Consider the following 27,833-nt stretch of genomic DNA (forward strand, 5'->3'; position numbering starts at 1 on the left):
CTGTGGGTGTCACCTTCTGTAGCTAAATGTGACTAAGAGGCTTGAGATGGGAGAGGGCCACCGAGCCAGGAACCTGCACTATAGCCGCACTCCCACCCTTAGGCACTGGAACAGGTGGGTGGGACAGCCCGGAAGCCCATATTCCCAGAGACAAGTGCCAACGGGCACCCTAAAATTCACATCTGCCAGAACCCCAAGACACACTGGGGGCAGGCCCTGGCACCCCAATCAGGCTGCTGCCTTGGGTGACAACTCCAGGAGAGCCCCCGGAGAACTGCGACCACGAAGAGCAGAGGCCAGAGCGAGGGCATGTCTGGGTTCCAGACCTTTCCCAGGCCCAGGAAGCGTAAGCTCCAGCTGAGACGGAGGGAAGACACAGACACAACGTGGGTTTCTAATCCAAACGCACTTCTCTTTATTCAAACCAGGGTCAAAGTGGTCAATGGGAATTGCCCTGAAGCCACGTGCCCGAGGGAGATCGCTTCCAACAAGGCTGCTGCCTTGGCACCGCGTTGTTCTCGCGGCCGGCTGTGCGCAACCCCCACAGTGCACCTGCAAACACTACCAGGCAGGTCAGTCGACAAAAGCAAAGAATTAAACAAAAAACAAAAACACACTCAGTAGATTTCTTCTTTAAGCTCCCAGAGTTTCTGGACTAACGAGTCCCAACCCCCTAAGCCAGGAGTGAGGGGATTAAAAACATGCCCCACTTCCACCAGTGCCGACGGAAACCCTGTTTTAAATTAAAAAATAAGCCAGTATACATCGTAGAAAATTTCTCTTAAAAATCTCACAATTTGTAAATGTATATTTTTTCTTTAACATAAAAGTTACAATATACGGTAAAACAAAAGGCTCAGGAAAATAATTTCAAAAAAAAGGAAGAAAAAGAAACCTGAAGTTTTGAATTAAAGCTGAAGACATTTTTTTTAAACCCTGTTGTTGAACCAGTGACTTTTTTTTATTGTGCTGATGGGTTAGAGAAAGAAATATATTTAAAAACCTCAGTCCAGACACCCACAGCCGCCTCCAAAAGCCTCGCGCCCCTCCCCCCTCCCCCAAGGTTGAGTCGCTACTTTTCCGCCAAGTTTGTGATTGTCACAAGTTCACAAGTTTCGAATCCTGGGTCTCAGCCGTGCAGACGTCCACGCGCTGCAGGCTAGCGTCGGTAGGGGTGGAATCCTTGCACATTATGGTTCTGACCTCGTCCAAAACCACTGCCACCAGCGGGGGGCCCCCCAGACCCTGGCACCGAGGGGCCCCCGTAGGAGGGGGGCTGCTGGCTGGGGTCCGAGAAGCCCTGTCCAAAGCCACTCAAGTCCTGCCCGTAACCTGCTGGGGGAGAGAGTTCAGTGAGCTCCGAGCAGGTGGTAGTCCCCAAGCAGCAGCCCCACATGGTGGGCACCGACCTCTGAGCAGTTGGGCCATTTGTTGTCCCGCCTCAGAGTCCTCACTCCCACGGGGTGGGGGGATAGGGGGGGTGGCGGGTGGGCCAGCCAAGTGCCCTGCAACGGCCAGGCACCTACTGCCTTTCCCAGGGAAATGAGCTCAGGGAGTTTTTGTCCCTGCCAAAGCCACATGAGCAGGACCCACACAGGAGCAGCTCATGGACCAGCCCAGGCAGGCCAAGGGCATCCAGACAGTTGGCTCTCACATGGAATGTACCACTCCCAGGCTCTGAGAAAACCCCACCAGCCCTTGCTTCGGGGCACAGCCCTGACCTTCCCTCCTTCACCACTGCTCTGGGGCCCCACACTGGTCCCCCTGCAGGGGCATGTCCACTGACAGGCATGTGGGGAACCAGGCCTTTGGGCCCAACCCAACTTCCCTATGGCTCCCTCAGCAGAGGGGCCACCCAGCCCTGCACAGTTAGTCTGTTCCCACCGCTGACCTCAGTGGCATGGGAGGTGCTTCTGGCCATGTGGACAGCACTGTCCTCAGATGGAGACGGCCCTGGCTCCTGCCCACTGAATGCACACACTTTGGAGGAAGCCCCATCCTAGGCCCTTGGGGTTCCCAGTCAGGATGTACATGGGTATAGGTGGGCCCGCTGGAGGCTTGTGGCCAGTCAAGATCCTGGCACCAGTAAGGGCCCCTGCCCACAGAGCACCCCCGGAGTCTACCCCAACTCGGGACGGTGGAAGACACTTTGTCCGCTTTCTGGTACAGGCAGGCGGGAGGGCGGTGGCAGCTGCAGAACCTGCAGAGGCGGCATCACTGCGTAGCCTGCCCACGAGGTGTAAACAAACCATCGGCCAGAGCCCAGTGGGTCTGGAGAACAGGGACCGAGGTCCCGCCAGACACGAGACCAAAGCGACTAACCCTAAGCAGCAATGACAGAAAGCAGCGGGCAGATGTATACACCCTGCACGGGCGCTTCAGCACCCCTGCCAGCTGGACAGGTCAGGGCTTTGCAGGGGGACAAGAACCAATGTGCACAGTGACCCAGGCTGGGCTTGGGTGAGGGCCTGGGGAACCTGGGTGGTGTGTTGGCTGACGGGCACGGATGCCTCAGGTGAACAGTTCCAACAACCAAGGCCAGATGACCTCCCGGTGGGCAACGTGGAGCACAGGAACTGCTTTCACAGGCACTGTGGAGCCCGGGGCCATCCTTGGGGCAGGAGCTCAGGCCACCTCGCGCAGGCACCCCATGTTCTCAGGCCCTGCCCGTGGAAGCGTCCCCAGGTGCTAGGAGGAACTGCCACTGCAAGGAGCAGGGTCCCCTGGTTTCCAGCCCTCCTTGCTGGGGTCACTGCATCCGCCCTGACCGAGGCTGGTTCTGTGCAGGGCAAGCACACTTGTGCAGAACTACACTCCATCCTGACCCTGTCCTCCAATAAGCCCCACCCTGAAACCACATGAGCACCTGGGGCCCCAGCCTCATCGAGGGCTTCAACCTCGAACACAGAGCACCTTGAGCCTGACAGGGTGATGGTGGCTGCCACACCATCTGCCATGACCCCAGGAACCTCCCCTTGACCCACTTCCCTTGACCCAGTCCTGGCTCAGGTCCCCAAACCCAGGGACCTGGGGCACCTGCTATAGAATGAGTGTTCTGTGCCTGGCAGGTCCTGCTGACTCGCAGCTGGTACCTGAGTGGCACGAGTTCTCTCCAGCCACCCAGCATCACCAGCTGTCCTCCCTGCCACCCGCCAATGCAGGTAAACGCTGGGGGGCCCACCTGAGGGACGAAGGCAGGAAGCCACTTACCATATTGACCGTAGGGAAAGTCTGGCTGAGCCGTCGGGGGTTTGCTCATGTCGGGGGCGGCCTGAGATGGAGGTGGTGGGAAGGCCAGAGGTGCTGCCCCCGGGGTAGCCGGTGGAGGAGGAACCCCAGGGGGGGCAAACTGATCTGGCGGTGGAGGCGGAGGCCCGTAGCCAAAACCTACAGACACAGGACAGACAGGACTCGGTATGCAGCTGCGGGGCTGGGCGGGGAGGGGCAGACCTGGGGCCCGGCCTGGCAGGAGCTGCCCAGATGGATTTTCATCTGAAACCCACAGAGTGGACAGGCCTTAAAGAAGCCACATAACAGACTATGGAGCCACACTCCTGGGCTGCTACGCCAAGGACACAGCCCTCGCTGAGGAGCCTACAGGCGGAAATAGTGCGGCTGAGCAGAACCGGAACCCAGAATCGTGGTGCGGCTCATGGCGCATCCACCCTGTGGAGCACTGGAGCGTATTTAAGTAGCAAGTGATTCCACAGCGAAACAGTTCTTTAAAAGGGACAAAGATCTACCACCAAGCAGAGCCCAGACCATAGCTATGGGAGATAAATCGTCTATACATGTGGAGGCCACCCACCAGCTTTCCAAACTGACCGAACTGCTGGAAGCAGCGGCCACCACACCCCCACCTGCCAGACCTCAGCCTCAGGCTGCGCCTGACCTGTCTTGTTAGAAACAAGATCAGAGAAGACAGGAGACCACAAGCCTTTTCCATATAAGGCTGCCAGTCAGTCACTGGGCCGGACGGCTGCAGTATGGTGAGCCCTAGCCAGGACCAGGGTGCTGAACTGCCCAGTCCGTAGACACTGGCTCCATGTGGCCTCTGGATCCCCCAATATGACTGATCCAAACTGCCATGTGCCCCAACTGTGAGACACATCCCAGGGGCCAAGGACTTGATGTGAAGCAGGACTGTCAGACATATGACATTGGTCACAGGCTGAGTCTCTGGCAACACTGGGTGAGGTGACACAAGGTAATTCTTGTTTCTCTTTACTTTTGAAATGGGGCTACTGGAAAACCTGCAGTCACCCGGTGGGCCTTTCTACCGAGAGCGCTGAGGCCCCACACCTGGGGCTGTGCACAGGGCAGGCGACATCCTGGGCCCAAGGCTGACTCTGCACATCCTGCTCTCCGACTAGAAGGACAGGTGCACGGGAGGTCGGTCACGGTTGGTGAGGAGGCCAGATGCCGGTCTCCCGAAGTGCTAACGTGAGGGAGGGCTAGTCAGGTGCACATGCTTGTGCTTCAAGCTCGTGGGACCTGCAGGAACCACGGGGACCACAGGCAGAGGCGTCTGGTGGCAGATGACCACTGATCAGTCAGCACTCTGCTTGTGGCCTTCTCGTGGCTGACATCAGAGCCACATAGGTGCATGTCAACACTGCAGCGTAAACCTGGCCCATGCGCCTGGCCCTCGTCCCTCGGCAGGAGCAGACGAGCCGCCGAGACTTACTGAACTGCGGTGGGGCACCGTAGCCCTGCGGGAAGCCCTGAGGAGGAGGGAAGCCTCCGGGAGGGGTGGACACAATGTAGGATGTGAATGGTGGGGGTGGCGGGGGGGCTCCTCTGCCCGCAGGGGGCGGTCCGTAGCCACCTGGAACACACAAAGCAGGATGAGGGGCAGAGGGCATAAGATGACAACCCCGCCCCAACCAGACCCAGTGCCAAGGGCCCTGTGCGGCCTTCACCCTCCCCCCTCTAGCGAGAGCAGGAAAGAGCCCGGAGTTGGAGGCTGCAGTGAGCTGGGTGGTGCCACTATGCTCCAGCGTAGGTGACAGAGCGAGACCCTGTCACTTTTTTTGTTTCTTAAGCCCTGGGAAAGACACTAACAATGGCTTTATCAACAGCAGAGGGGCCAGCTGCCACTGAGGCTTGTGTCAGACCGTGCCTGTTGGGTGCTGTCCCTCCCCTTCCCTCCACACACAAGGACTCACCAATCGCCTGTCCTGCTGGCACCCACATTCCTAGACGAGGAAACAGAAGAGGAGGGTTAGTGCAACATCTGCTCAGGCACTCAACACCAAGCAGCAGCTGCAAAGCGTGGACACCAAGGACGGGCCCCACCCAGGACTCTCCTGGTGCTCCGAGCCCAGGGGCACAGCAGCCTCGTCCTTGGGGTGGCACCAGCAGGAACCCACTCTGCAGGGAAGGCCCTCCCTTCACCCAGCCTGAGCAGGGGACACTCCTCCACTCCCAGAGCCTGCCTTGGAAGTGCCGTGGCACCCCACCACACGGTGGGCACTCTGTGGGCTGACCAGGAACAGGGCACAGTCCCAGCTCCACAGGACACCAGAGCAGCCTGAGTTCTAAGCCTGAGTTCTAAGCACTAAGAACACAGGGACAATCCTCACATGTCCCCAAACATCTAGGATGCAGAAAATAGTTTGCCTGTTTGTTTCCTTATTTCCAACATAGGAAGGCACCAGAGAGAAACTGTCAGGTCAAACAAACATTTTAGGAGTGGGGGGGCTGGGCGCGGTGGTGACTGTAGTCCCAGCTACTTGGGAGGCTGAGGCAGAAGATCACTTGAGCCTAGCAGTCTGAGTTGGTGGCTGCCGTGAGCTGTGGTGACATCACTGCATTCCAGCCTTGGTGACAGAGACCAAGTCTCAAAGAAAAAAAGAGTAGGAGCAGGGAAGGTGCAGATCAGGAACAGTGGAACCCTGCCACCAGCCTCGGCGTCAGGCAGGAGCTGGGGCCAGGAGGGGGAGCCCTATGGGCCTCCAGGTGGCCAGCTCCAAGCCTGCTGGTTCAGCATTTTCCAGATTATCAACGTCAGGGCAGAAACGAACACATGTAGGCCCTGGCCATGGAGGGCACATCACTTAACAAAGGTGACAGCAAGTGACAAAGATCCAAAACCTGCCAGGTCCTCATGGCCCCTGGAGGCACCTCCCTCCCCACACATAGACACTGCAGGAAGCAAGGGAAAAGGACTTTGCAGGACAACCTGGCAACATCAGACCTCGAATCACTTCACATCATTTCACAGCTAGACGTGCCACGTCTCTTCCTGAAACCTTGGAGCGTGGCAGTGAGACATCGTATCACCAGGCACAAAGCCCTCCCGTGACAGCAAGACTGGGTGGCCCAGACTGCAGACCGGCGCCTGAGGCCATCCCACTCCCGAGGGCCAGGGAGAAGCAGGATGCCTTCCAGGTGCTCCACGGGGAGTCCTATTGGGAAAGCCTTCCTGAACCCCTCCTGGTAGTACCCGGTGAGCATGTTGTGCCTCAGTGGTGGCTTCTTGCAACCCAAACCTCTGTGGACAGGGGCTGCAGGCCACACCCCTGGGGGTCTCCAGGCTCCAAAGCGAGGGAGCCTGCGCAGAGGCCGAGTGTCAGTGCGGAGCCCCATCTGGTCTGCCAGGGCTCAGGAAGCCTTACCTTGGGGCCCGTAGCCTTGCTGCCACGTCGGTGGGGGCTGGCCTGCCCAGCCATTGGCAGCATTGGGCACGACTCGGCTCCCCCACTGGCTGGCACCTGGCTGTCCCGGCGCTTGGCTTTTGCTGTCCCGAGGTTCGGCCCGTTTAACTTCCACCTAAACAAATCGAGATCTGGTTTAGGAAGACACCACGGGCCCCAGCACCCCTTCCCTTCAGACACACCCTTGGGTAACTTACGACTACACTTAGCATCTTAAGACTTAAGACTAAATACTTAACTATAAACCTTATTTAGGCCAGTAGCATTTTTTTCTTAAAAAATTTTTTTTGTTTAACTTTTTTGTTTAAAAAATGTTTCTCAGGTACAACAGATGCAACTGTAAGACATACTGGGCCCCATCCACTGTGGACGTGGGACAGGGCTGAGAACCCTCAGGAGACAGGATGTCGTGTGTGACGAGGGATCTTTGCTCACGTTAAATGGCAGCGTCCTCCTTCAATGGCCTCTTGAAATCACAGGACAAAAAGGGACAAGTATCTCCCCCGCAATTGGCACCTTCATCGAAGGCCTCTCAGGACCCCGCCCGCCACCGTGGCACCCTCGGGACCACTTACAGCCCGCCCACCTGTGCTTTAGCTCATACCTGAGAAACACAGTTGGTGTTTTAACTTAGATTTTTATTTAAAATGTCTAATGGAAGATAAAGACTTACCTTCCCCAGGCTAATGCTTAAAGAATCTCAATTAACTCAAAATAATGTCAGAGGGAATGGATGTGATAAGAGAATCTTACATTACATCTAACAAAAAAAGTAAACAAACATGCAATAAAATGGACATTTGAATCAGTAAGCAATCTTCATACTGTGTTAGGTCAGCAACCCGGACACTTCCCTTTGACCGTGTCAGAGCCACCCTGTTCGGAAGAGTAAGGCCGGAGGGGCTCGGAACAAAGCCTGACCTACTTATCCTCAGAGCAGCCCTTAAAACTCGGGCAGGATGACAACAACAAAAAGATTCCCCAGCTTGAAGGCTGCCTCAGCATTCATGAATCCTAAATTTTTCTTATTTTTGTGATAAATTTTAATGAGAATAAAGAGACAATGAGTCCACCCAGAGTCACCCTGGGGGTCTCAGTCTGGAGAATTCCTCAGCTCTGCTGTTAGAGAACAGACAGGAAGCGGCTGCAGAGGCACAAAGCCCCCACCTGCCCGCTGCCCCAAGGACGCTCCCAGGATGGGAACAGAATCCCGTTAGCTCAAGGCAATGCGACAGCAGGACCAAGGGACCCATTTCAAAGAACTAAAATTAGTGAGTCTTCGCACACTCTCCTTGGGGGACTCTGGTTCCTGCTTACAAAGCAAAGCAGTCCTTGTAATTAAAAAAAATTTCTTTTACCCTTTCCTATCTGAACATACCAGTGCAAAGTCACTTGGCAGCTGACCAGTGAAGGTCAGCAATGGGCAAGCCGGGCACCTGTGTGTCCTGCCTAGGAGACAACCTACACATCAAGGTCGCCTCAGACCAGTCAGAGGCGGCTGGGGGGGCAGGGGAGGCTGCCCAAGGACAGGAGCAGGTACGTGCTCTGCACAGAACCTTTTCTGCCCCACATATCAAGACCATGCTTCTTCCAAATTTTCAATGTCATAGTGCCTTTAAACACTGAACACAGACTTCTTTGAACTTTGTTCATAACTGTCATGCATCCTTGCAACCTGCATGCTAATTTTAAACTACAAGCTGCAGTGAATGTCAGAACAGGGAGTGTGTCTCCTGTTTTAGCTGGGTTCAAATAGAATTAATGAAGTCTGTAACAAAATCTAAGCCACCTGTATACAAAAATAACTATACAAACTCCAGTTTCTAAACATCCTGGCATGGAGAAGTGGGGCTGGGGTGGAGAGAGGGGTGGAGGGTGGGTGTAGCATTCCCACCACAGTACTTTACTGGACACAAGTGGCCCTGGCTTTGTGGGAAGGCCGGGAACTGGACTGCATGGCTGACCCAACCGGTGAGGGCCAGATCAGAACTGCACGCTGGGAGAGGCCAGCTGCTGCCCGGGGGTGCCGACAGGGTTCAGAAGGACCCAGACAGGAATTCCGGGAAAATGGACCCCTAAGCTTTTGCTAACTGCAAGAAATTCCACACTGCAGAATTTCTACCAGTTATTCATTTCAGAGTTAACTTCTCAAAAAGCTCCAAGGGTCCAGGGGAAATGGCAATCTGGGGACCCCTTTCTGACACACACCTGGCAGGGGCTGGCCCGGGGGCTCGGCCTCCATCCCTGCTCACCTCTGTGGGGCAACACAGTATGAAGATGAAACAACCAGAGGTCACTTGACTGCATGGTGGTTAAGTACTATCGAGAGCATGTGGCTGGTACCGGAGTTCCACAGTAAGTGACCCAATTTAAAAAAACCAATCCTTCATGATGTTTTTCCATCTTTCAGTTTTAAGCGGAACCTCGTTGCTCAGAGGTCCACTGCGCATCGCATCACAGGTCGGCATTAGCCAGGAGGGATTGGGACAGACATCTGAAGGAGAGGTCACTGAAACCAAGCCTGAGGCAACGCTGTGACCTCACTGGAGCCAGCCCACCCTACCAGGGCCAACCCAGTGCCACCACCCACCCCAGTGCCAGGTCATCCGGAGGGAGGGGCTCCAGGAGCAGAGCTGGGACACACCCACCCTGCGCAAAGAGCCATTCAGGAAGGATGGAACCCGCCTCGCTCTGTGGACCTGGGTCCACCTCACAGCGGAGGATGAACTTGCCCAACCTCTTCTCCCTCACGGAATTTTCCTTTCCAGTGAAATCCCCAAGTTGCCTAAGACTTGGTTTGGTCTTAAGGTAAAATAAAACTACAACTACACACTTTTTTGCCCATGATGTCGTGAAAATGCATGTTGACAGCCTGGTCCACTGATTGTTCGTCCTCGAAAGTAATAAATCCAAAACCTAGCCAACGACGAAGAGTGAATCAAGGTAGCAGGGTGTTGTGACACAAAACAGGATGATGAACAGTATTAGGGACAGGCCAAGGGATCGACCAAGGGTTTCAGCTAAGCTGCATGTGGAGGTGCACGGCCTGGGCCGAGGCTCTCCCTCCCGCAAACCGCCGGCTCAGCTGGACAGAGTGGATGGACAGTGACATCCCCACTCCTGCCACGGCTCTGCTGACTGAGGCACTTGGAGGGCCTGAAAACGAACGTCATGGATAAATTTGGAAGAACAAAGGGGCACATCTTAAGAGGCAGCAGCCAGGGCGGTAGGTGGTAAGGTGCCCACTGTGTCACGGGCCATGCCAGGCTTCCTGGGCTCTCACCCGAGCGAGTCAGCAGCAAGGGCCCTGCATGTGGAGGTCCCGTGGAGAGCCCCGCCTCAGGAAGGGTGTGTGCGTGGATGTGTTTCTGCTTTTCTGAAACCCAGGGCTCTCCCCCTTGGCTGGCAATTTGCTTTGCAGCTAGTGCTGACAGCAGCCATATATCGTCTAAGCGTTAAACAGAGTACGGTATCTATCACAGTTAGTGCCTCGCCAAGCTTATCCAACGTCGTTGGGTAAGCCCAAGGAGTCCTATCGGAGGTACTATACGTAGGCATATATGCATATATATGTGTATAAATAAAAAGTACACAGAGATACAGGCCACAACGGGTTCCAGCAGGTCAAATTCTGCTGTCAGCAGCAAGAGCAAGAGGCACCATGTAATCAAAAAAGAAAATTTTAAAGGAAAAAAAAAATTTAGCATTTCCCAAACACAAGAAAGTGGCAGTATAAACGAAGTTTGGTTGGTCTGGGGTAAGCGCATCCCCACTAGTGGAGCATATCTCATCTTCTACATGCAGGAGTGCGCTGGGGCCTCCAGGCCCCGCCAGTCTGATGGCCCGAGAGACCCGCTGAGCAGGCCGTCCCCCGGGCGGGAGGACCCCTAGGAGCACCAGCACCTCCCCAGATGGCCCATCTGCTCGAGACAAAAGGAAGCGGGCGGCAGACAGCTGCCTGAAGACCTCGGAAGGACAAAGAGGGACGAGGAAGAGCTGGGAACTGGCTGAAGGTGGGCACGCCCTAGAGCACCACACAGCAGGGATGGCACGCACCGTGCTCGGACAGAGGCATGAGTGTGGCCTAGAAGGGTGTGGGGTCAGAGAGGTGGGAGGCCCCAGAAGGAGCAGACACCCTGGGGCCTGAAAGCCAAAGAACGGGAGCCGGGGCTGCAGTCAGCTGGGACCAGGTGGCAGGAAAAGGATGGAAATGGAGGAAAAGGCAGCTTAGGAACCAAGGAGACAAAGGTCATCAGCCAAGGACAATGGGGTTGGGAACCTGCAGACCTGCTCTGTGTACACGCGTGAGCCCAAGCGGGACTGCGTGAGTCTGCAACATGACAGGAGGGGAGTGGACCACGAGGGCAAAGCACACAGGAGACGAAGCCAAAGGGCCAGACCCAAGAACGGCGGACGTGGGAGGTGAGCGGGACAGGCCGGAGCAGGGAGGCTAGGGTCAGGGGTCCCAGCATAGCGGGGTCTTCGACACACAGACACCTGGAGCCCGAGACATACTCGGATCCACATATGGGGACATATCCGCTACCTTCAGTCAATCAAGAAAGAGGGAGGAGATGTGGAGGGAGAGACAGATCTCGGAAGATGTGGAAAGGTCAAGGAAACAGAGCGTGCTGTCTGGGAGGACCCGCTGAGCAGCACCGCGGCATCTCTCTGCCCTCCTTCACTGGTACCCCCAGGGACGCTGCCAAACCCCAATGGCATCCCTGAAGCTCTACGCCAGCTCCTCCTGCCCCCGCCTGCAACATGGGCTCAGCAACGCGAGCTGCGTCCAGGCCATGCTGGACAAGGACAGCGAGGAAAAGGGCAGTGGCTCGGGCAGCCGCAGAGGACGGGGGAGGGGGTCTAGGAGCAGCCCTCAGATTCCCACGCACTCGAAGTGTCACAAGATTGGAGGCAATATTGGGAACACAACATAGGAGATGAAACAACATATTTAAAAGTTGACATTTTCTCAAACTGCAGGAGTATCTGAAACCACAGGGCTCGCTTGGTCCGTTTATAGCGCAAGAGGCGGTGAGTCGTGGCTAAGGAGCCCCGGAGCGGGCTGTCTAGGAATGCGTCTGTCAAGAGGCGGCGTCACCGCTGAGGAGCGGGACAGAAACACCCGAAACTTCGTTTACACCCCACTGGAGCAAAGCCGCTCCCTCCTCTGACTGCGGGACTGGCCTGTACCTGTGTGATATAATTTAGCACCTGGAGAAGAGAAATCTAAAGAGATATCGTTAATCACAAACAATTCACAGAGAGAAAAGGAAAAACAACTTACTTAACATTACTGTACTTTACTATGAAACACTTAAGTACGTCACTAAGCATGTATGTCTAAATTAAATTAAGACTAAGACTTAACAGCTTAATTGACATGAAGTGAGGAACGTTCCTTAATCATGGAGAGGAGGTGGGTGAAAGTTCAAATGGCAAACTATTCTCCAGCATGGCGGGCGCATGCTGTAGGCGACGCCGCTCGGCGCGCTATGGGGCTGCCTTGACTGACCTGGGGCGCTGGGGCTGGTGGCGGTGGGGACACCGCAAGCAGACCCAGATTGGCAGAGCTGCTCATGTGGCCAGCCCACAAGCGGCTGATGAACCAAAAACATACGGGCAGGGACAAACAGCAGCAGCCACAAAAAAGGGTCCGGAAGTCGGGTGCCCGTGGCCCCAGCTCCACAGACCAACGTGGACAAGCAGGCGTGGGAAGCTGCGAGACACAATGTAGGAGGCCCTGAGGTGACTCCTCACCCCTCCGCCCGCCTGCCCCGCTGACCTGAGAGGGAACAAGAAAAAAGGAAGCGGCATGGGATGGATAACAGAGTCTATGCGCCAGCCGAGCTGAGCATCTGGCTGACGACAGGAGGTGACACTCGACCACACTGGCGAGGACTAACAAGAGACGCCGTAAGCAAGAAGGTCAAAATGTAAAAGAACCACACTCTCAGTACACATTTAAAAACAGAAACCATGTTGAGATTCACATCAAGTTGTAAAAACTTCAAAAGGATGAGCCAAAAACACGGTATGACATCTGACCTGGGGAGCATGGACAGGCTGAGGGACTGCGTGGAGGCCTACGCTCTAGTCATCATCTCCAATCGCCCTCACTGAGGCAGGGGTTGCTACAGCCACCACCTAACTGACTGGCGGGGGAAATAGTTTGCCATCTGAGGGGAGAGCAGGAAAAGAAGGTTGAGGACAAACTAGATCTGCCTTTACCTCGTGGCCTCTGCTTCTCCGCGTCGTAGATCATGACCACCTCGGTGACCTGCAAGGAAGGGGGGTGTAAGGTCCTGGCCAGGGGCACTGGGGCAATTTCAGAGGACACATCTCCTTCCCGCAAACCCCAGTAACTACCACTGGGAGCATCTGACTCCAGCCTGGGACGTCCTGAGGCAAAAGGCTAGCGTACAGCTGTGACGTCTGAGAGTAGACCAGAGGCCGGACCGGCAAGGGCTAGACACAGGCTGAGGGCCACCAGATGGACAACAGTCCTGGGCACATGTGCCAGCAGGTGATGTGAGAGCCGGGAGACCCCACGGAAGCCCTCTGTGCTCAGTGATGGGCAGCGAGTCTGGAGAGGTGACAGGTGCTGGTGCCTCCTCTCTGCCCGGACTCCTGACTCCTGGCTCCGTGCACAGCACCCTCAGGCACCGTCTGATAAACACGCTGCACCCAGTGCAAGTGGGGCTGCCCCAGTTGATGGGGCCAGGCGTGGGCGACCTGCTGGACACAACACGACTCCCATGGAGCTGCAGGTGATGATGTGCCTCTGCCTCAGGTGCAGGGAGGGCACCAACTTCCTTGAAAATCCTTCCCCTCCTAAATTCCCCTAATGACTCTATAGCATTTTTGTCTTTTCCAGAAAATAAACCACACTCAGGGGGAGCTCTGCTGTTCCTGAAAAAAGCACCAAGTAGGAAACAGGTAAAAACACTTCTTGCAATGTGCAGGGCAGCACGGAGGACAGGGTGAGCTCCTTCCAGACTCGGGTGCATCCTACCCCAGCCTGGGCCTGTGCTCATCTGCGGTGGCAGTGCCCCAGCTGGTGGACCCATCTCAGGGCCTTGTGGAGGAAAAGGAGCTAACTGAGCTCCCAGGACCAGGCTTAGTGTGGACCTGGTCTAGGACTATTCCTCCTGCCACCAAGGGACAGCACAGCCTCAGAAGCCCAGCTGGCTCCACAGCCAAGCTGGCCCCGTGCCCCTGTAACCATCTAACATTTCACCACAGTGGGCATGACAGACTCAGAAGGGCCACCCAGAGGTTCACCCAGCTGGTCCACACTGGCCTGGAAAAGCCATAGGAACCCTCCACTGGGGTATTAAACGGCCGTGAAAAGAAAGGCTGGGTTTTTAGTCTTTTGGGGGGGTTGTGGGTGGTGGGTTACAGAACATAGAGAAAGCTCCCAGCTGAGCCCCGTAAACCCACAGGTCCACCACGCCGCCCGGAGAAGGCTGAGGGCTGAGCAGAAGCCGCCCAGCCCTGCCAGTGCTGCTGGGGTGGAGAACTCACCACTCCGAATTTCTTGAAGTATTCCCTGAGCTCGGTCTCACCACAGTTGTGAGGAATTCCACCAACAAATATCTTATTGGATTTGCTGCTGTCACTCCTGGACCCTTTCTGCTGTTTCAAAAAGGAAAAGACAGTCAGTTCACACGGGAATCCTCAAAATACTTCCCGTAAGCTGTGCATGACTGCGCTGGCTTTAGAGGCAGCTGAGAGCCAGACAGAAGCACTCCACAATCCGCAGTCCAGAGAGCAACCGCAACACGGAGCTATACGACAGGCTGTTTCCACGTTCCACAGGGAGATGAGGAGACAGGAATCTGGCACTTTTGCAGGGCCTCTGTTTCAAATAAATGTGAGCGTAGCACCAGTGTCCTGCCACCAGGAAGCTCTGCAACACGAAGCCAGAGACTGCAGAATGACGGGAAAGAGGCAGCTTCCAGAGACGACACTGCCTTTCACACTACAGTTCTTCAGCTGGTGACAGAGATGACTACGGAACTCTCCAGCAACTGAAGAGCCAAGTAAGACCTGCCCTCATCTCCCACCTCCCCAACCCCAACCCCAACCCCAGAGCTCCGTGTGCCAACCCTGTGGGGCTAAGGGCATCTGCCATGGATACCACTCACGGGACCCAGTAATGGCCAGGCGGGCTCAGGCTGCCCTCCCTCACCCCACTCCCACCCAGCCCTTTCTTCCTATCCAAGGGCATGTTTTAAGGGGTCCTAAACACTTTGGGGGTGCGTGTCCATTGCCGTGACTGTGGGGGCAGCTTCCCGAGCATATACTTGGGTCACAGTCAGTTGGTCAGTTTGCTTTACACACATCGTATCTCGATAAGGCTGCTGTGATGATCAGGTGAAATACAAACCCTGACTGGATTCCAGTCTGGAAAGAACCTCTGTGAAAATTATCTGTGAAATTATTCCAGAAATGGGGCATGAACTGGACCTAAGGTGACACCGGGAACAACTGCAGGCGTGTCTTGGCTGCTGGTGGGTCTGTGGGCGGAGGTGCACTCTCCAATCCTCCAGAGCAGGATGTGTAGGCAGGGACGGACATAAATACACACATATAGATAAACCTGGCAAAACAGCGACAACTGATGAATCTAGATGGTGTATTTAGGTGTCTGTGGTACTAGTCTTCCAATTTTTCTGTACTTGGAAAGCTTCCTAATAAAATGCTGGAAAAATAAAACCTGTCCCCAGGGTCTGTGGTCCGTCCACTAGCAGCAACTGAGGTTTTCTCAGGCTTGGCCCTGCCGCCCACTCGGGAGGCCATGCTTAGTGCTGCAAACGCCTGCGGGTCAGTGGGGCTGGAATGTTCTTTGAGGACAGAGCGCTCTCCATATGCACCATCGCATGTGAGCCCAGATGGCGGCCTGAGGACCGCTGGGCTGGGGGAAGGTAAGGTGTGCGTGGGTGATGGCTGGGCCCAGAAGCTAAGGCCCGTGCTGGTCCAGCCACGTGAGCATCAGAGCCAGGTGCACAGAGAACCCCACAGAGGCGCCAGAGGGGACCTCAAGTGCAGCTGTAAAAGTGACCACCACCAAGCCTCCAGACAGGGCCTGGGCGGGCAGAAGCTGAGCAGTGGGGCAGGTGGGGGCTGTGGGATCAAACCAAAGCCTCTGAACAATGAATGCCATAAGCTGTCATTGTTTTCCTTAAGGCAAACTAATAAGAATTCTCTTAGCCACAAGATAAATCACTCATGCCACTGCATGAACCTGAGTGATTCTCAACTGTTCAGGGTTCACCCAGAAGCCCTCTCCATCTCTCCATCTCACAGAGCACGTGTTTTCCTCACACTCTGCCTGACTGACAAGGTCGCCCAGCTGCGGTCCCTTACCCATCCTTCCTTTGGCCGTGTTCTCTCCGGCTGCATCCCCCGGGGTGTGCATGGCTTTGGGTCGATCTGCAGAAAGTTTCAAACCAACCAGTTGTGAATGTGAGGCCATTTCCTTTAGGAAAGAAGGTGTTGCCACAGCAGCCCCCACCCACAGGCTCCATTTACCCTGCTCCAACATCCCATCTAAACACCAAGGCTTAATCCTTTTAAATCAACCCCACATTATAACGTTCTCAGCTGCAAACAGCAATCACGGTGCAGCATGCAATTAACCCAAAGGACCAACAAATGAGACAGCGAGAACCTCCAGGAAGGACACTTACATTTCGGCCGTCCAGCGTGTGTGGTCTGCTGGCCAGCACCGTTCCCACACAGTTTGGGTCTTTAAATTTGACAAACCCAAAACCTCGAGACTGGTTGGTTGTTTTATCTTTCATGATAACACAGTCTACAACTTCTCCATATTGGGAAAAGTAGCTGCGCAGGGTCTCTGCTCAGAGATTGGGAACAAAACACAAACACCACCAGAGTATTAGGCGCAAGTCTCATGAATGGGGTGTAAACTCTCTCTTCTGGCTCATCAGCTATGCCTGAAAATGTCAGCAACTAGCAACATTTAACAGGCTCATCCACTAACTGGGGGTGGGAGTGGGTTGAGCATAAAGGGAATTCTGCCCAACACGTGCATTCTGTCCTCGGGTATATCAGAGCAGCTGCCAGTGGCCACACAGCACTGGCACTCAGGCCCATGGCACCCAAAAGAGCAGAGTTTAAGGAAATGCAAACATGGCAACTCTGAATGCCGACCAGTAACTGTGGAACTCCGACTTCACAAACTTTTTCCTGCCCTTCTGATCTCAATGACTGCCCTGGCAGGACCCTAGCCCTCTGCATTCCACAGCCTCTAAAACATTCTGCCTCTAGAACCTTCCTCAGACTGAGCTAGGACCTGCCGTCTGAAGTATTGCCTAGAACACTGACACATCAGGACCAAATTTACAGGTGGTTTTTCTTTTTTAATTCTTTTTTTTGAGACAGAGTCTCACTCTGTTGTCTGGGCGTCAGCCTAGCTCACAGCAACCTCAAACTCCTGGGCTCAAGCAATCCTCCCGCCTCAGCCTCCTGAATAGTTGGGACTACAGGCATGCGCCACCATGCCTGGCTAATTTTTTCTATATATAATTTTAGTTGGCCAATTAATTTCTTTCTATTTATAGGGATGGGGTCTCACTCTTGCTCAGACTGGTTTCAAACTCCTGACCTTGAGCGCCCCCCCCCCCCCCCCCCCCCCGCCTTGGCCTCCCAGAGTGCTAGAATTACAGGCCCAAATGAACAGTTTTGAAGCAAACACACCCCTCTGCACCCAGCCAACTTCCAATCAAATGTTCCCTGCCCAGAAAGCAAGATAACATCAAAAGGACCTTATCAAGCCCAAGATGGCAGCAAAAGGCTGACACCACCTAAAGGCCAAGGCCACACAGCCTGCAACCCCCCCCCCCACCTACCTTGGGTTGTGCTCCAGTCAAGACCACCCACGAAGAGCTTCCTGCAATTCAAGGAGAAACATTCAGGATCAAGAGGCTCTGCCTCAGAAATGCCCACATCTGACCCATCCTGAGGTCTTAGTTTTAAACATGGAAGAAGTTTATGCAAACGTGCTCAATTATGTCAACACCCAGAGCTCACAGCAGTAGGCATGTCAGCCTCCATGCTGTCTACAGACATGAAACATTATCCTGAGCCCTGCCAACACCCAGAGAGAGGACACACCAACCACGAGGACAGCAGGAAAGGAGTTCCAGTGACACAGGCAGCAGTGACCACACAGGCCCACATGGATTCCAAGGGGGATTCAGGGCATGCCTTCCTACTGTTTTTGCAAGTATTTTATCATAGGGAAAAGGAACTTAGAAGTCTGGTTTTGGTCTACGGCCATACCACCCTGAAAGCGCCTGATCTCGGAAACTAAGAAGGGTCAGGCCTGGTTAGTACGTGGATGGGAGAAGTCCAGTTTTGAGATGACACACAATAATGAGACGAAAAACAGACACCAAAGACACCCATGCCACACAGCCTCTGAATTACAGCCTGCGGAGGGGTCTAGCCAAAGCTTCAGCTATGGGTCTTGCTTTCATGAAGAGGGTCCCACAAATAATGGGGAGGGTCTTTGAAGCTCCAGGCTGAGAACAGGAGTTCCACGTCCACACTCCTATCCCTGGGTGGCCTGGGCTGTCTTTTTGGGCAGAGACACTAGAGCTCTCCCCAGGAATCCCACTGTCCACCCCATAGCCACACAGGCCAGCTGGGAGCAGGCCCTGAGCTGGCACCAGGCGCCCCCGTGGGCCTTGGCTGTCGCGCCTCCCAACAGGAACTGTGCTCACCTTGCAGCACCACTCAGCACAGCTGACACACTCAGGGCGCTCACCCACTCAAGGGGCCTCAGGTGTCACTCAGATTTCCCCCAAGCCCAGGAGGCATAATTGAGACCAGGAAAAGGGGAGTGTCCCCTCCTGCTGGCCAACCCAGGCAAGAGGACAACTGAGGGCTGTGTGCTATGTAGCAACAGAATTCTCACCCTCGGAACTGGACCCAGACGCTCTGTGGGGGTCTTTCGAAACCAGAGCATCCTCCAGGCTCAAGTGACCACCTGAGACACAGAACCCTGCCACTGCCCTGATACTACCAGTCCAACACATGTCCCCAACAGCTTTGAGACAAAAAGGCCCCTGCCAGGTTCAAGGCATTACTGGCCCATCAGCAGTCAAGGGAGGTGTGTGCCAGGACATGGATGTCCCTCTCCAGTCCCTGCCAGCTCGTCTGTAGAGACCCCTGCGAGGTGGCCGTCGCTCCCATTGCCTCCACTCTGTGACTGCCTGGCCACAAACCCCAGCCTCACGGAGTCAGCCCTTGCAAAGATGCTTGCTCCTACTCTTTCTTTCTCCATAAGGGTAATTTTCAACTTAGTATGTGAAAAATAATTGTCCCATCACCAAAAAGGTACCCACTGCCATCTTCAAAATGTCACAAGGCCAGCACCCATTCCCAGTTCTGTCGTGGGGAGGGTAAGGACGCAGGCTGGGCTACAGGGCACAGCAGCTGCCCTGTGTTGCGTGTCCTTTAGAGACGAGATCTGTGTAGACAAGTTTCAGGGGAAACGTGCTGAGCAAGCAGTGCGGGAGGTTCAGATTTAGGCCTCATTAACTCAAACTCCTGCGTCTCCCACGCACCCTTCAGAGCTGGGCCAGGGAACACGGAGGTCAGGCCCAGCGATCCCACAGGCTGCGCCAGGCAGGCACTGCTGACTCAGCCCAGCACCTCCCACGTCCCTGGCCAGCAGGGCCGGCACACAGCAGGAGTGCCAGGCGACCTCCATGAATGAATGAGTGAAGGGCCCTCAAAGCTGTCTGGAACTTCGAGAAACTGTGGGTTTGCACAGTCCTTTGGGAGGGGAGTTCAAGCATTCTCAAAAAAATAAAAAATAAAGAGCCATCATTCTCAAGCGCCAGTGCCGCCTCTTGCTCGCCGAGCTCCAGCCGAAGGAGAAGGGGGGTAAGTAAGGAGGTCTTTATATACCATGGCTCGTACAAAGCAGACTGCCCGCAAATCAACCGGTGGTAAAGCACCCAGGAAGCAACTGGCTACAAAAGCCGCTCGCAAGAGTGCGCCCTCTACTGGAGGGGTGAAGAAACCTCATCGCTACAGGCCTGGTACAGTGGCACTCCGTGAAATTAGAAGTTATCAGAAGTCCACTGAACTTCTGATTCGAAAACTTCCTTCCAGCATCTGGTGCAAGAAATTGCTCAGGACTTCAAAACAGATCTGCGCTTCCAGAGCGCAGCTATTGGTGCTTTGCAGGAGGCAAGTGAGGCCTATCTGGTTGGCCTTTTTGAAGACACCAATCTGTGTGCTATCCATGCCAAACGTGTAACAATTATGCCAAAAGACATCCAGCTAGCAGGCCGCATATGTGGAGAATGTGCTTAAGAATCCACTATGATGGGAAAACATTTCACTCTCAAAAAAAAGATTCTCTTCTTCCTGTTATTGGTAGTTCTGAACGTTAGATTTTTTTTTCCCCATGGGGTCAAAAGGTACCTAAGTATTTGATTTCAAGTGGAAAAATAGGGGACAGAAATTAGGTATTGGCAGTTTTTCCATTTTCATTTGTGTGTGACTTTTTAATATAAATGCAGGATATGAAGCATTAATGCAAGTCAAATGTTTCAGTGAACAAGTTTCAGCAGTTCAACTTTATAACAATTATAAATAAACCTGTTAAATTTTTCTGGACAATGCCAGCATTTGGATTTTTTTTAAAACAAGTAAATTTCTTATTGACAGCAAAAAATAAAATAAAATAAAATAAAATCAAACCCAAGTCACTTGGACCAGCCTTTGTTTAGCGCTGCACCCAACTCAAACAAACAGTAAGGCAATGAGCAGGTGTCATTTCTCCAAGCACCCATCCCTGCCTGCCCTGGGAGGAAGGAACTTGTCAGACCAGTCCAGGTTGAGCCCCATTTACATTTCAGAAAGCCAGCACTGAGGGGGAAGGCGAGGTAGCCATTATTGGCACAGCTGACAACCCTGGCAGAGGCCCGTGGTCAGGTAACAGTGTCAACACTGCACTTCTCCACTTCTACCGCTGCGCTGTGTCCATAAAGGAGAATGAAAGTCTGTGTTCTTGGAAAACAGCACTGACCTCAGTGTCCACATGAAGGGACACCGAGTCTCCAGCTCACTCCCAGATATTTCAATAAAAATACACATGTGTCATGGCAGGAGCAGCACGTGCCAAGGGGCAAGATGTTAGCCTGTGGTGAGCCTGGTTGGGTAAAGACTATATAGAAATTTTTGCTCCTGTTTTTTATTTTTCCGAAGTCTGAAGTTATACACAACTATGTTATAAAAAATTTTCATTACTGAGGAAATGACAGAATTTAAGTTTCCTTTGGAACAACAGGCTTATCACTTATGAAATCTGGGCTGGATGGCAAGAGATCTTTCATTTTACACAGTGTGTCTGCTCCGGAGGAGGAAAACCTCGAGCCTGTGCCGTGGCTGCCGTGTGTATCTGCCATGCTCCTAAGGCGAGACTGGCACATTCTCCCCAGTCTACAGACAGAAGGTTCCAGGAGGTTCCAGGAGGTCCCAGGAGGCAGGTCTTGCCTCCTTGAAGGCAGGGACCAGCTCCAGGGCCCCAGCACAAAGTCCCCATTTCAGAGGTTCAGGTGTTTCCGATCAATAGAGCAAGAATGCTCCTGGCTTCCAACCCGGCCAGGCAGCAAGAAGCCAGCAGCAGGATTCGAGGGCCCAGACCCCAGAAACACACGGCTGGGCCTGGCCCTCAGTGAACGTAAACCGGCCACTTTCTACCCCACCCCGCCGCCACCTCAGGTGGTGTGACCAACCTGACACACGCTGATGTTCAGACTTCCCGTGACTCCGCCACAGAAGGGGCTATGCCAGTGTCCAAGGGTCTGCAGACCTTACCCGCTCACTGGGGCTGGCAGTCCCTTTGTAGTACTAACAGCCTGGCCTTGCTTGGACTGCCACTCACTTGGCAGTGTGTGGACTTAACGTGTTAACTGGCCAGTTAACGCTGGACTATGCAGATTAAGAGATTAGCTAAAATGTGGCTGTCACGCTGGTCCATCGGCTGGCAGCATGTCTAGAGCAGGGACTCAGGGGCTCCTACAGACCCTGCACCCCACAAACCCACAGGGGTAGGCAACTCCCACATGGAGCTACCACCTGCTCAGCTCCCCCTGCCCACGTAACCCAGAGTCAGGTGTGCTATCTGCCCCCCAGAGGTCCTGACAGATGTCCTCTGGGATCTGCACACTTGGTACCTGGGGCACCAAGACCCAATCTCGAGCCTCCACTTGGCCCTGTACCCCAGAACCTGCACGCGCAACACAGTGGGTGCTCAGTCCGTGGCTGCTGGAGGCTTCCTTTCGGAGAGAACTCTGCAGAAGCAACCTGGGGCCACCAGACAGGTTAATATTCACCCTCTTCCACCTGTTGAAACCAAAACATGTTTTTGGATGACGACCTGCTTGTGCTCTGTGTACTTTAGGGCAGCCGCGTGGCATTTATGCCAGAAAGTAACTCTCCAGAGGCTTCCCCTGGCCCCGGCTGAGCGCCAAGGCCGCCGGCCTCCTGGCAGCACCCTAAGGGGCTTTGCAAAGTGACAGCCTGGCCTGGCACCCTGGGCAAACAGCCGCCCCATGCAGTGGGCACCACCGGTGCCTTCTTGCAGGGCCCGGGACCCAGCCGGAGCCTGCCTTCCACTGACGCGCCTGGGTGGCGTCACCATCACCCTCGTGAGCTCAGCCCACAAAGGAAGGAGGCGGCCCAGGCCGAGTGCCGGCCGTTCTGTAAACAGGCCTTTTACTTCTTCAAGAAAATAAAACCACAGCCTATGCATGGACTTTCCTGCCTCCCAGGGTGGGTCACGCTGAGACCTCACCCCCCCCAGAGCACAGCCCCCCTTGAATGGAGCCTGGGAGCCCAGCACCACCCCAGGCAGCCTCGGCTCCCTGCAAGGATGCAGCAGACCCAGAAGCCAGGGCGGTCACCCCACTTCCCAGCCCTCCTGCCAGAGAGGAAGCTCCCCTGGCGGGTCAGAACCAGGACCACCTCACCCATAGCCCACCTCTTGGCCTGTGAGCCCAGGCCAGCCCAGGCCTTCTGACACTCAGGCTTCCCTCTGGCCAACAGGGTAAGATTCCCCAGCCCCACCTCAGGGCCCACAGGTCACATGAGAAGCATCATGAACAGTAACATGCTGTCATGTGAAGGAGCCCCCGAGCACCCTTGTACCTGGTACTAACTACTTACACATACAACCTCCCAAGAGGCTCCACATCCCGCCCTCCCAGACAGACCAGGGTCCTCCCGGACAACCTCAGAGCCAGGAAGGAACCTTGGTCATGAGCATTTGCCAAGTAAGTGACCTGCTGCCTAACACTGTCCTCACAACTCGTAAGTGATCCTGACATCACAACGGGATGCGGCTACTCCGTGATACCCTCCACAGAAACGGTGCTGTCGTGGGAGACAGGCTCAGATGAGAAAAAGGCCTCAGTTGACAGAAGAAAATCTCTAGTTAGCAGTCCGAGTAACGAACAGAGCTGGCTGACCACAAGCATCCTCTGTGCCACGTGGACAGTGAAAGGAGTGTGGACTCCCAGGTCTGACCTGCCCATTTCCTGGGGTGACCCTGGGCAGGTCCTCTGAACTGTCTCTCTGGCAAAGGGAATGGTCAGAGTCTGGACTGCAAGCACCAGTAGGTAGCCAGCATGCCGCAGGGGCTCCCAGGAGGTGGGTGTCAGCGCTAAGTCACTCTTGGGAGTGTCCCCATGTGGGGAGGGCAGGCGTGGTTTGCCATGATGCTGCCTATCTAAACGCACGGCCTGCTGCAGACCACTTAAGTCGGAGGCAAGTTGCTCGGGAACACGTGCTGCCTTCACAGCCCATCACACAGGCTCCGAACCAGCCCCCGCCGCAAGACGCAAGTCCAGAACCACAGGAGCAAATGGCAGGAACACAGTGGGAACCAGGCCAAAAAGAGCAAAGACATTCCCAGACAGTGGCTCTCACTCAGGCAATTCTGTCCCCCGGGGGGCACTGAGCCATGTCTGGGGACATCTGCGGTTGCCACACTGGGGGGAGCTCCTGGCATGGGGTGGGTGGAGACAGGGTCTCTGCTCAGCACCTGCAGTGCCCAGGACACTCCACCCCAAAGGACGATCCAGGCTGGAATATTGATAGTGCCAAGGTAGAACGACACCCCTGGGAATAACTCCCAAATGCGATGCAAGAGCCCTAGAAAGGACCATCTCTGCCCCTACCCCCATTAGGTCCCCACAGCCCCTACACTGCAAGAAACAGCCTCCTCCCTAAGTCAGGCCCGCCTCCGACCTGACCAATAACAAGCCCTCCCACTCTGCTCTGCTCACCCTGGCCGGGTGTCTAATCACCTTTCCAGGACCCGTCAGGAGCCCAACTCAGGGGTGTCTGTTTCCAAACCCACTTTAGAAGTAACCATGACCACAAAGGACCCAAGCCCTCGGCCCATCCCCCGCCCTGCACCATTGCTCAGCCCGGCTGCAGGAACCACTGTCGGCCTTCCTGGCTCTGGGCAGCTGTAGACTCATGCCACGGGCGTAGGTCTTTTCTCTAAGCCACCAGATGCTGCCTTCTCTTCCCTCGGATGAGTGCTTCCTTCCTCTGCGACTTTCCTCAAATACGTCCAGGTGTCCCTGTCTTGCCACTCCCAAGCTGACGCAGACAGAACCAAGTGTACCAGATAAAATCTTCCATGAACCTCTGTCCAGCTCCATGACAGTCTACTGCCTCAGAGGCCAGCAGAACAAAATGGTCACTCGAGGCAGCCGCTTAGAGCCTCTCCTTCCATGCCAACCCAGGAGTGAGCCCTGGGGCCAGACATCAGCAGCCACTCGTGTGGGCCAAGAGCCTGCTGGTCTCGGAGGTCGTGGCAGCTCCCAGAGCCTAAGACAGAGGGGCCTAAAACCCAGAGACTTTACTTCCTGGGGCCCAGGGAGGGGCAGGACAGACAGCAGCCCCCCCAGCTCATCAGCCCTCCAGACTCCCCACTCAGCGCCCAGTCCTCTAAATCCAGCCAGCAGGTGAGTGCCTGTCCCCATCCTGCACACAAGAGGACCAGAAGAGGCCTCGCTCCCAAGTGTGGGCCACACAGACCATAACTGCTACTGCTCAGATGGTCCTGCCCATCCTGAAGATCCAGCCCTCTCCCTTCCTAGGCTGCCATGGGCTGCAGAAAACATACGAAAGACCAGTACAGCTGCCCAAACTTCTGTTCTCCTGTCGGGCTGCACGGTCATGACTCGAGTCGCTCTCTCCCCAGGTTCAAAGGCAAAGGCAGAGCTTGCCCAGAGGATGACTCGAGAGCCTACTTCCTAGGAGTGATCCTGGGTGTCGACACACTTCCTAGGACACAGACACCTGCTGAGCTCCAGCAGGTGCAGACTTGGACGCAGGTGTCCAAGGCTCTGACCCCTGCACCCCACAGCTGTGTGCTCGGCCGGGCCCTCCACGGTGGATCTCGAACACTCCCACCTCCTCCTCGGTGGCTGTGGCCAAAAGTTCCACATCAGGAAGAGGAGCAGTTCCTCTAGCCTGCTGAGCCCTCAGGAGGGGGATCCATGCAGCTGGCTGTCGGTGAGGTGTGAGCGGACAGTGTATGTCACTAGATATCACAGTGGACCCTTCACAGGATGGGTCTGCCACCCGCCTAAAAAAGAAGACATGCTTCAGTCCAAGTAGGACACGCTCCCACATGTGAGCCACAACTGTGGTCTCCTCACAGGAAATCACAAGGGGAACTCAACAGGACCACTAGTGCTTCACTAACGTTTGGCACGACACCAAGCAAAGAGTTCAAACGTAGACTGGACTTTCTACCTAAAATGAAAGCAAGTTTCCTATATTAGATGTAAACTTGTCAATACTTCTTGGCAAGATTTTTACTTGCAAAGTAGTAAAAAAGCTGTGGGGTTACCTGTGATTCAGAACTTTAACATTTAGGGGACTCAGAGAGGCCTGGTCCTCCTGGCTGGTGGCTCCTCAGCCACCGCCAAGAGTGGGCATGTGGGAGGGGAGGGACCCCCACACCTCCCCTGCCCAGAACTACTGCTGAGCTGAAAGGGCACCCGGCTCCAGGCTCCAGGCTCCAGCTCACCAGGCCTTGAGGAACTTCCCGGGGCCCTGGGCTGCCTCCCCTCGCTGGACAAGCTGCACTAATTCATCCCCAAGCCTCTTCCTTCTCTCACCAGTCTGTGCTGTCCCAGGCCAGGAGGAAAGGGAACCCGCTGCCCCCAAGGCCCCCGCAGGCTGTTAAGTCAGCTCCCAGCCCCTGCCCACTACCGGCACAGGCATCTGCACAGCCTAACGAATGCACGAGGCTGGGGCTCAGTGCTGCCCCGGTTCCCCAAAGGCAGGTGTGCTTTGTTGTGCTTCGGGAGGGGAGAACCCCCACAAAGTGTCTCAGGTCCTCAAACGTAGCCGGTGCCAGACGGGGGCCTAATGAGGCCCCCTCCACCAAGTGATTGTTCTCCCACCACCCCAAGCACGCAAACCACGCGCAGCGCAGGGCTGGGGGCGCCGAAAAATTCACACGCGACCACGAGGACACCGACCCAGGCTGTTCTACCGGAAGAATTTAACTATAAAATTACATCGACGCTGCAGAAGCCGGTCCTTGAATAAAAAAATGGGACGCACCAGCGGACTCAGCACCCTCGAGCAGAGAGAAACGTGAGGAAAGTTGGGTGCTCCAGCCTCTTCCTGACACCAGTGTCCCCTTCCTGCGTCCAGACACGCCCGCCGTGGGGGGCGAGGAGCAGTGCAGGGAGGGGGCTCCAGGCTGCGTACTCGGCCGGGCCCCCAGGCCCCCTCCCCCCCTTTACCTCAGCCCCTGCCCCGCTGCCCTCACCACCCTGGCCTGCCGGCCCTCGCCCGGCTGGGAGGATTTGGGCGGCAGCAGAACCAGAATCCACCGCTGCGCCCACCACGTGCACCGACCCGCCAAGCTGGGGCGCAGGCCAGGAGACTCCGGCACCCCCGGGCTCCAATTCGGGGTATTTCGGGCCACAAAGTCAGGGAGCAGAGGCAGAGGGATCCTGCCCGTCCCCCGCCTCATATTCGGGGTATCTCAGGCCACGAGTTGGCAAACGGCGGCAGAGGAGTCTCGTCCACCCCCTGCCTCATATTCGGTGTACCTCGAGCCACGAAGTTGGGAAGCGGCGACAGAGGGGTCCCACCCGCCCGGGTCCCATCCGCTCCCCGCCCGCCTCACACTGGGGTACCCCGAGACAGGAAGACGGAAAGCGGCGGCAGAGGGGTCCGGTCCGCCGCCCGCCTGGGGTCCAGCCCGCCCCCCACCTGTCCCCCGCCTCACATTGGGGTACTCCCGGCCACGAAGTCGGGAAGCGGCATCGGGGACGCCCAGGGCACTCCGGGTTCCCATTCCGGGTTCCCCAGACCAGGAAGTCGGGGAGCGGCGGCGGGAGCGCCCGGACCCCCACCAGGCGCCCATTCGGGATCCCCCCAGCCAGGAAGTCGGGAAGCGGCGGCAGAGGGATCCTGCCCACTCCCCGCCTCATATTCGCGGTTCCCCAGCCAGGAAGTCGGACGCGGCGGCGCTCCAGACGCCCCTCGGCTCCCGCCCCGGTCCCGGCGGGAAGTGGCGGCCCGTCCGGGCCCAAGTCCGCCCCCCGGCCGGCGTGACCTTGACGGGGCGGCCCCCGGCTCGGCCCGCCCCCGGGGCGGCGTCTGCAGCGGGGCGGGCGGCGGGGCCCGGTTGGCGGTGCAGGCCCGCGCCCGCCCGTCCTCACCCGATCTCGTCGGCGCCTGAGTTGTTCATGGCGGCGGCGGCGGCGGCGGCGCTCGGCGTTCCCGGGCCTCCTCGCTCGCTCCCGCCTCCGGAAGGTCACCCGCGCCGTCGCCCTCCCCACAGCCGCGGCCCGGATCTGCGCAACGGCGGCGGCGGCGGCGGCTGCTGCCTCCTCCCCTCAGCGCCAACGGTCACCGCGCGTCCCCGCGCCGCCGCGCCGCCGCCCCTGCGCACGCCCGGGCGCGCTCCCGCACGGGGCCTCCGGGGGCGGGGCCAGGGGCGCGCCCTGCGTGCGTGCGTGCGTGCGCCGGGGTCCACGCCGGCGCAGTCGCTACCGTCGCGAGTCGTGCTTCCTCGTCAGCGGCTCCCGGCGTGGCCGCGGGGCACCCTGGGAAGTGAAGTCCCTGCGCCGGCCCCGCCCC

The 27,833-nt window shown here is 56.1% G+C and overlaps 1 protein-coding gene and 1 pseudogene across 7 annotated transcripts; one reads left to right on the top strand and one right to left on the bottom strand.

Annotated features, from left to right (window-relative positions):
- Positions 1-391: 391 nt before the first annotated feature.
- On the bottom strand, positions 392-27,680 carry DAZAP1 (DAZ associated protein 1). Of its 7 annotated transcripts, none has more exons than XM_020284045.2 (12): positions 27,413-27,680; positions 17,537-17,577; positions 16,355-16,521; positions 16,032-16,097; positions 14,187-14,294; positions 12,891-12,939; positions 9,493-9,575; positions 6,621-6,774; positions 5,169-5,198; positions 4,688-4,828; positions 3,211-3,387; positions 392-1,335 (listed from the first exon to the last, which is right to left on the bottom strand). In XM_020284045.2, exons 1-12 carry the CDS (start codon positions 27,439-27,441, stop codon positions 1,160-1,162), a joined length of 1,221 nt encoding a protein of 406 aa, XP_020139634.1. In that variant the 5' UTR covers positions 27,442-27,680; the 3' UTR covers positions 392-1,159. The 7 variants fall into 7 exon arrangements, with proteins under 7 accessions (XP_020139634.1, XP_075854250.1, XP_012601178.1 ...); XM_075998135.1 differs by having other exon boundaries at positions 392-1,332; positions 14,187-14,297; positions 27,413-27,679; XM_012745724.2 differs by having other exon boundaries at positions 14,187-14,297; positions 27,413-27,678.
- Positions 19,544-20,324, top strand: LOC105860766 (histone H3.3A-like; annotated as a pseudogene).
- Positions 27,681-27,833: the final 153 nt, after the last annotated feature.

This window comes from Microcebus murinus, chromosome 27, assembly GCF_040939455.1.
Source record: "Microcebus murinus isolate Inina chromosome 27, M.murinus_Inina_mat1.0, whole genome shotgun sequence".
Taxonomy (NCBI): domain Eukaryota; kingdom Metazoa; phylum Chordata; class Mammalia; order Primates; family Cheirogaleidae; genus Microcebus; species Microcebus murinus.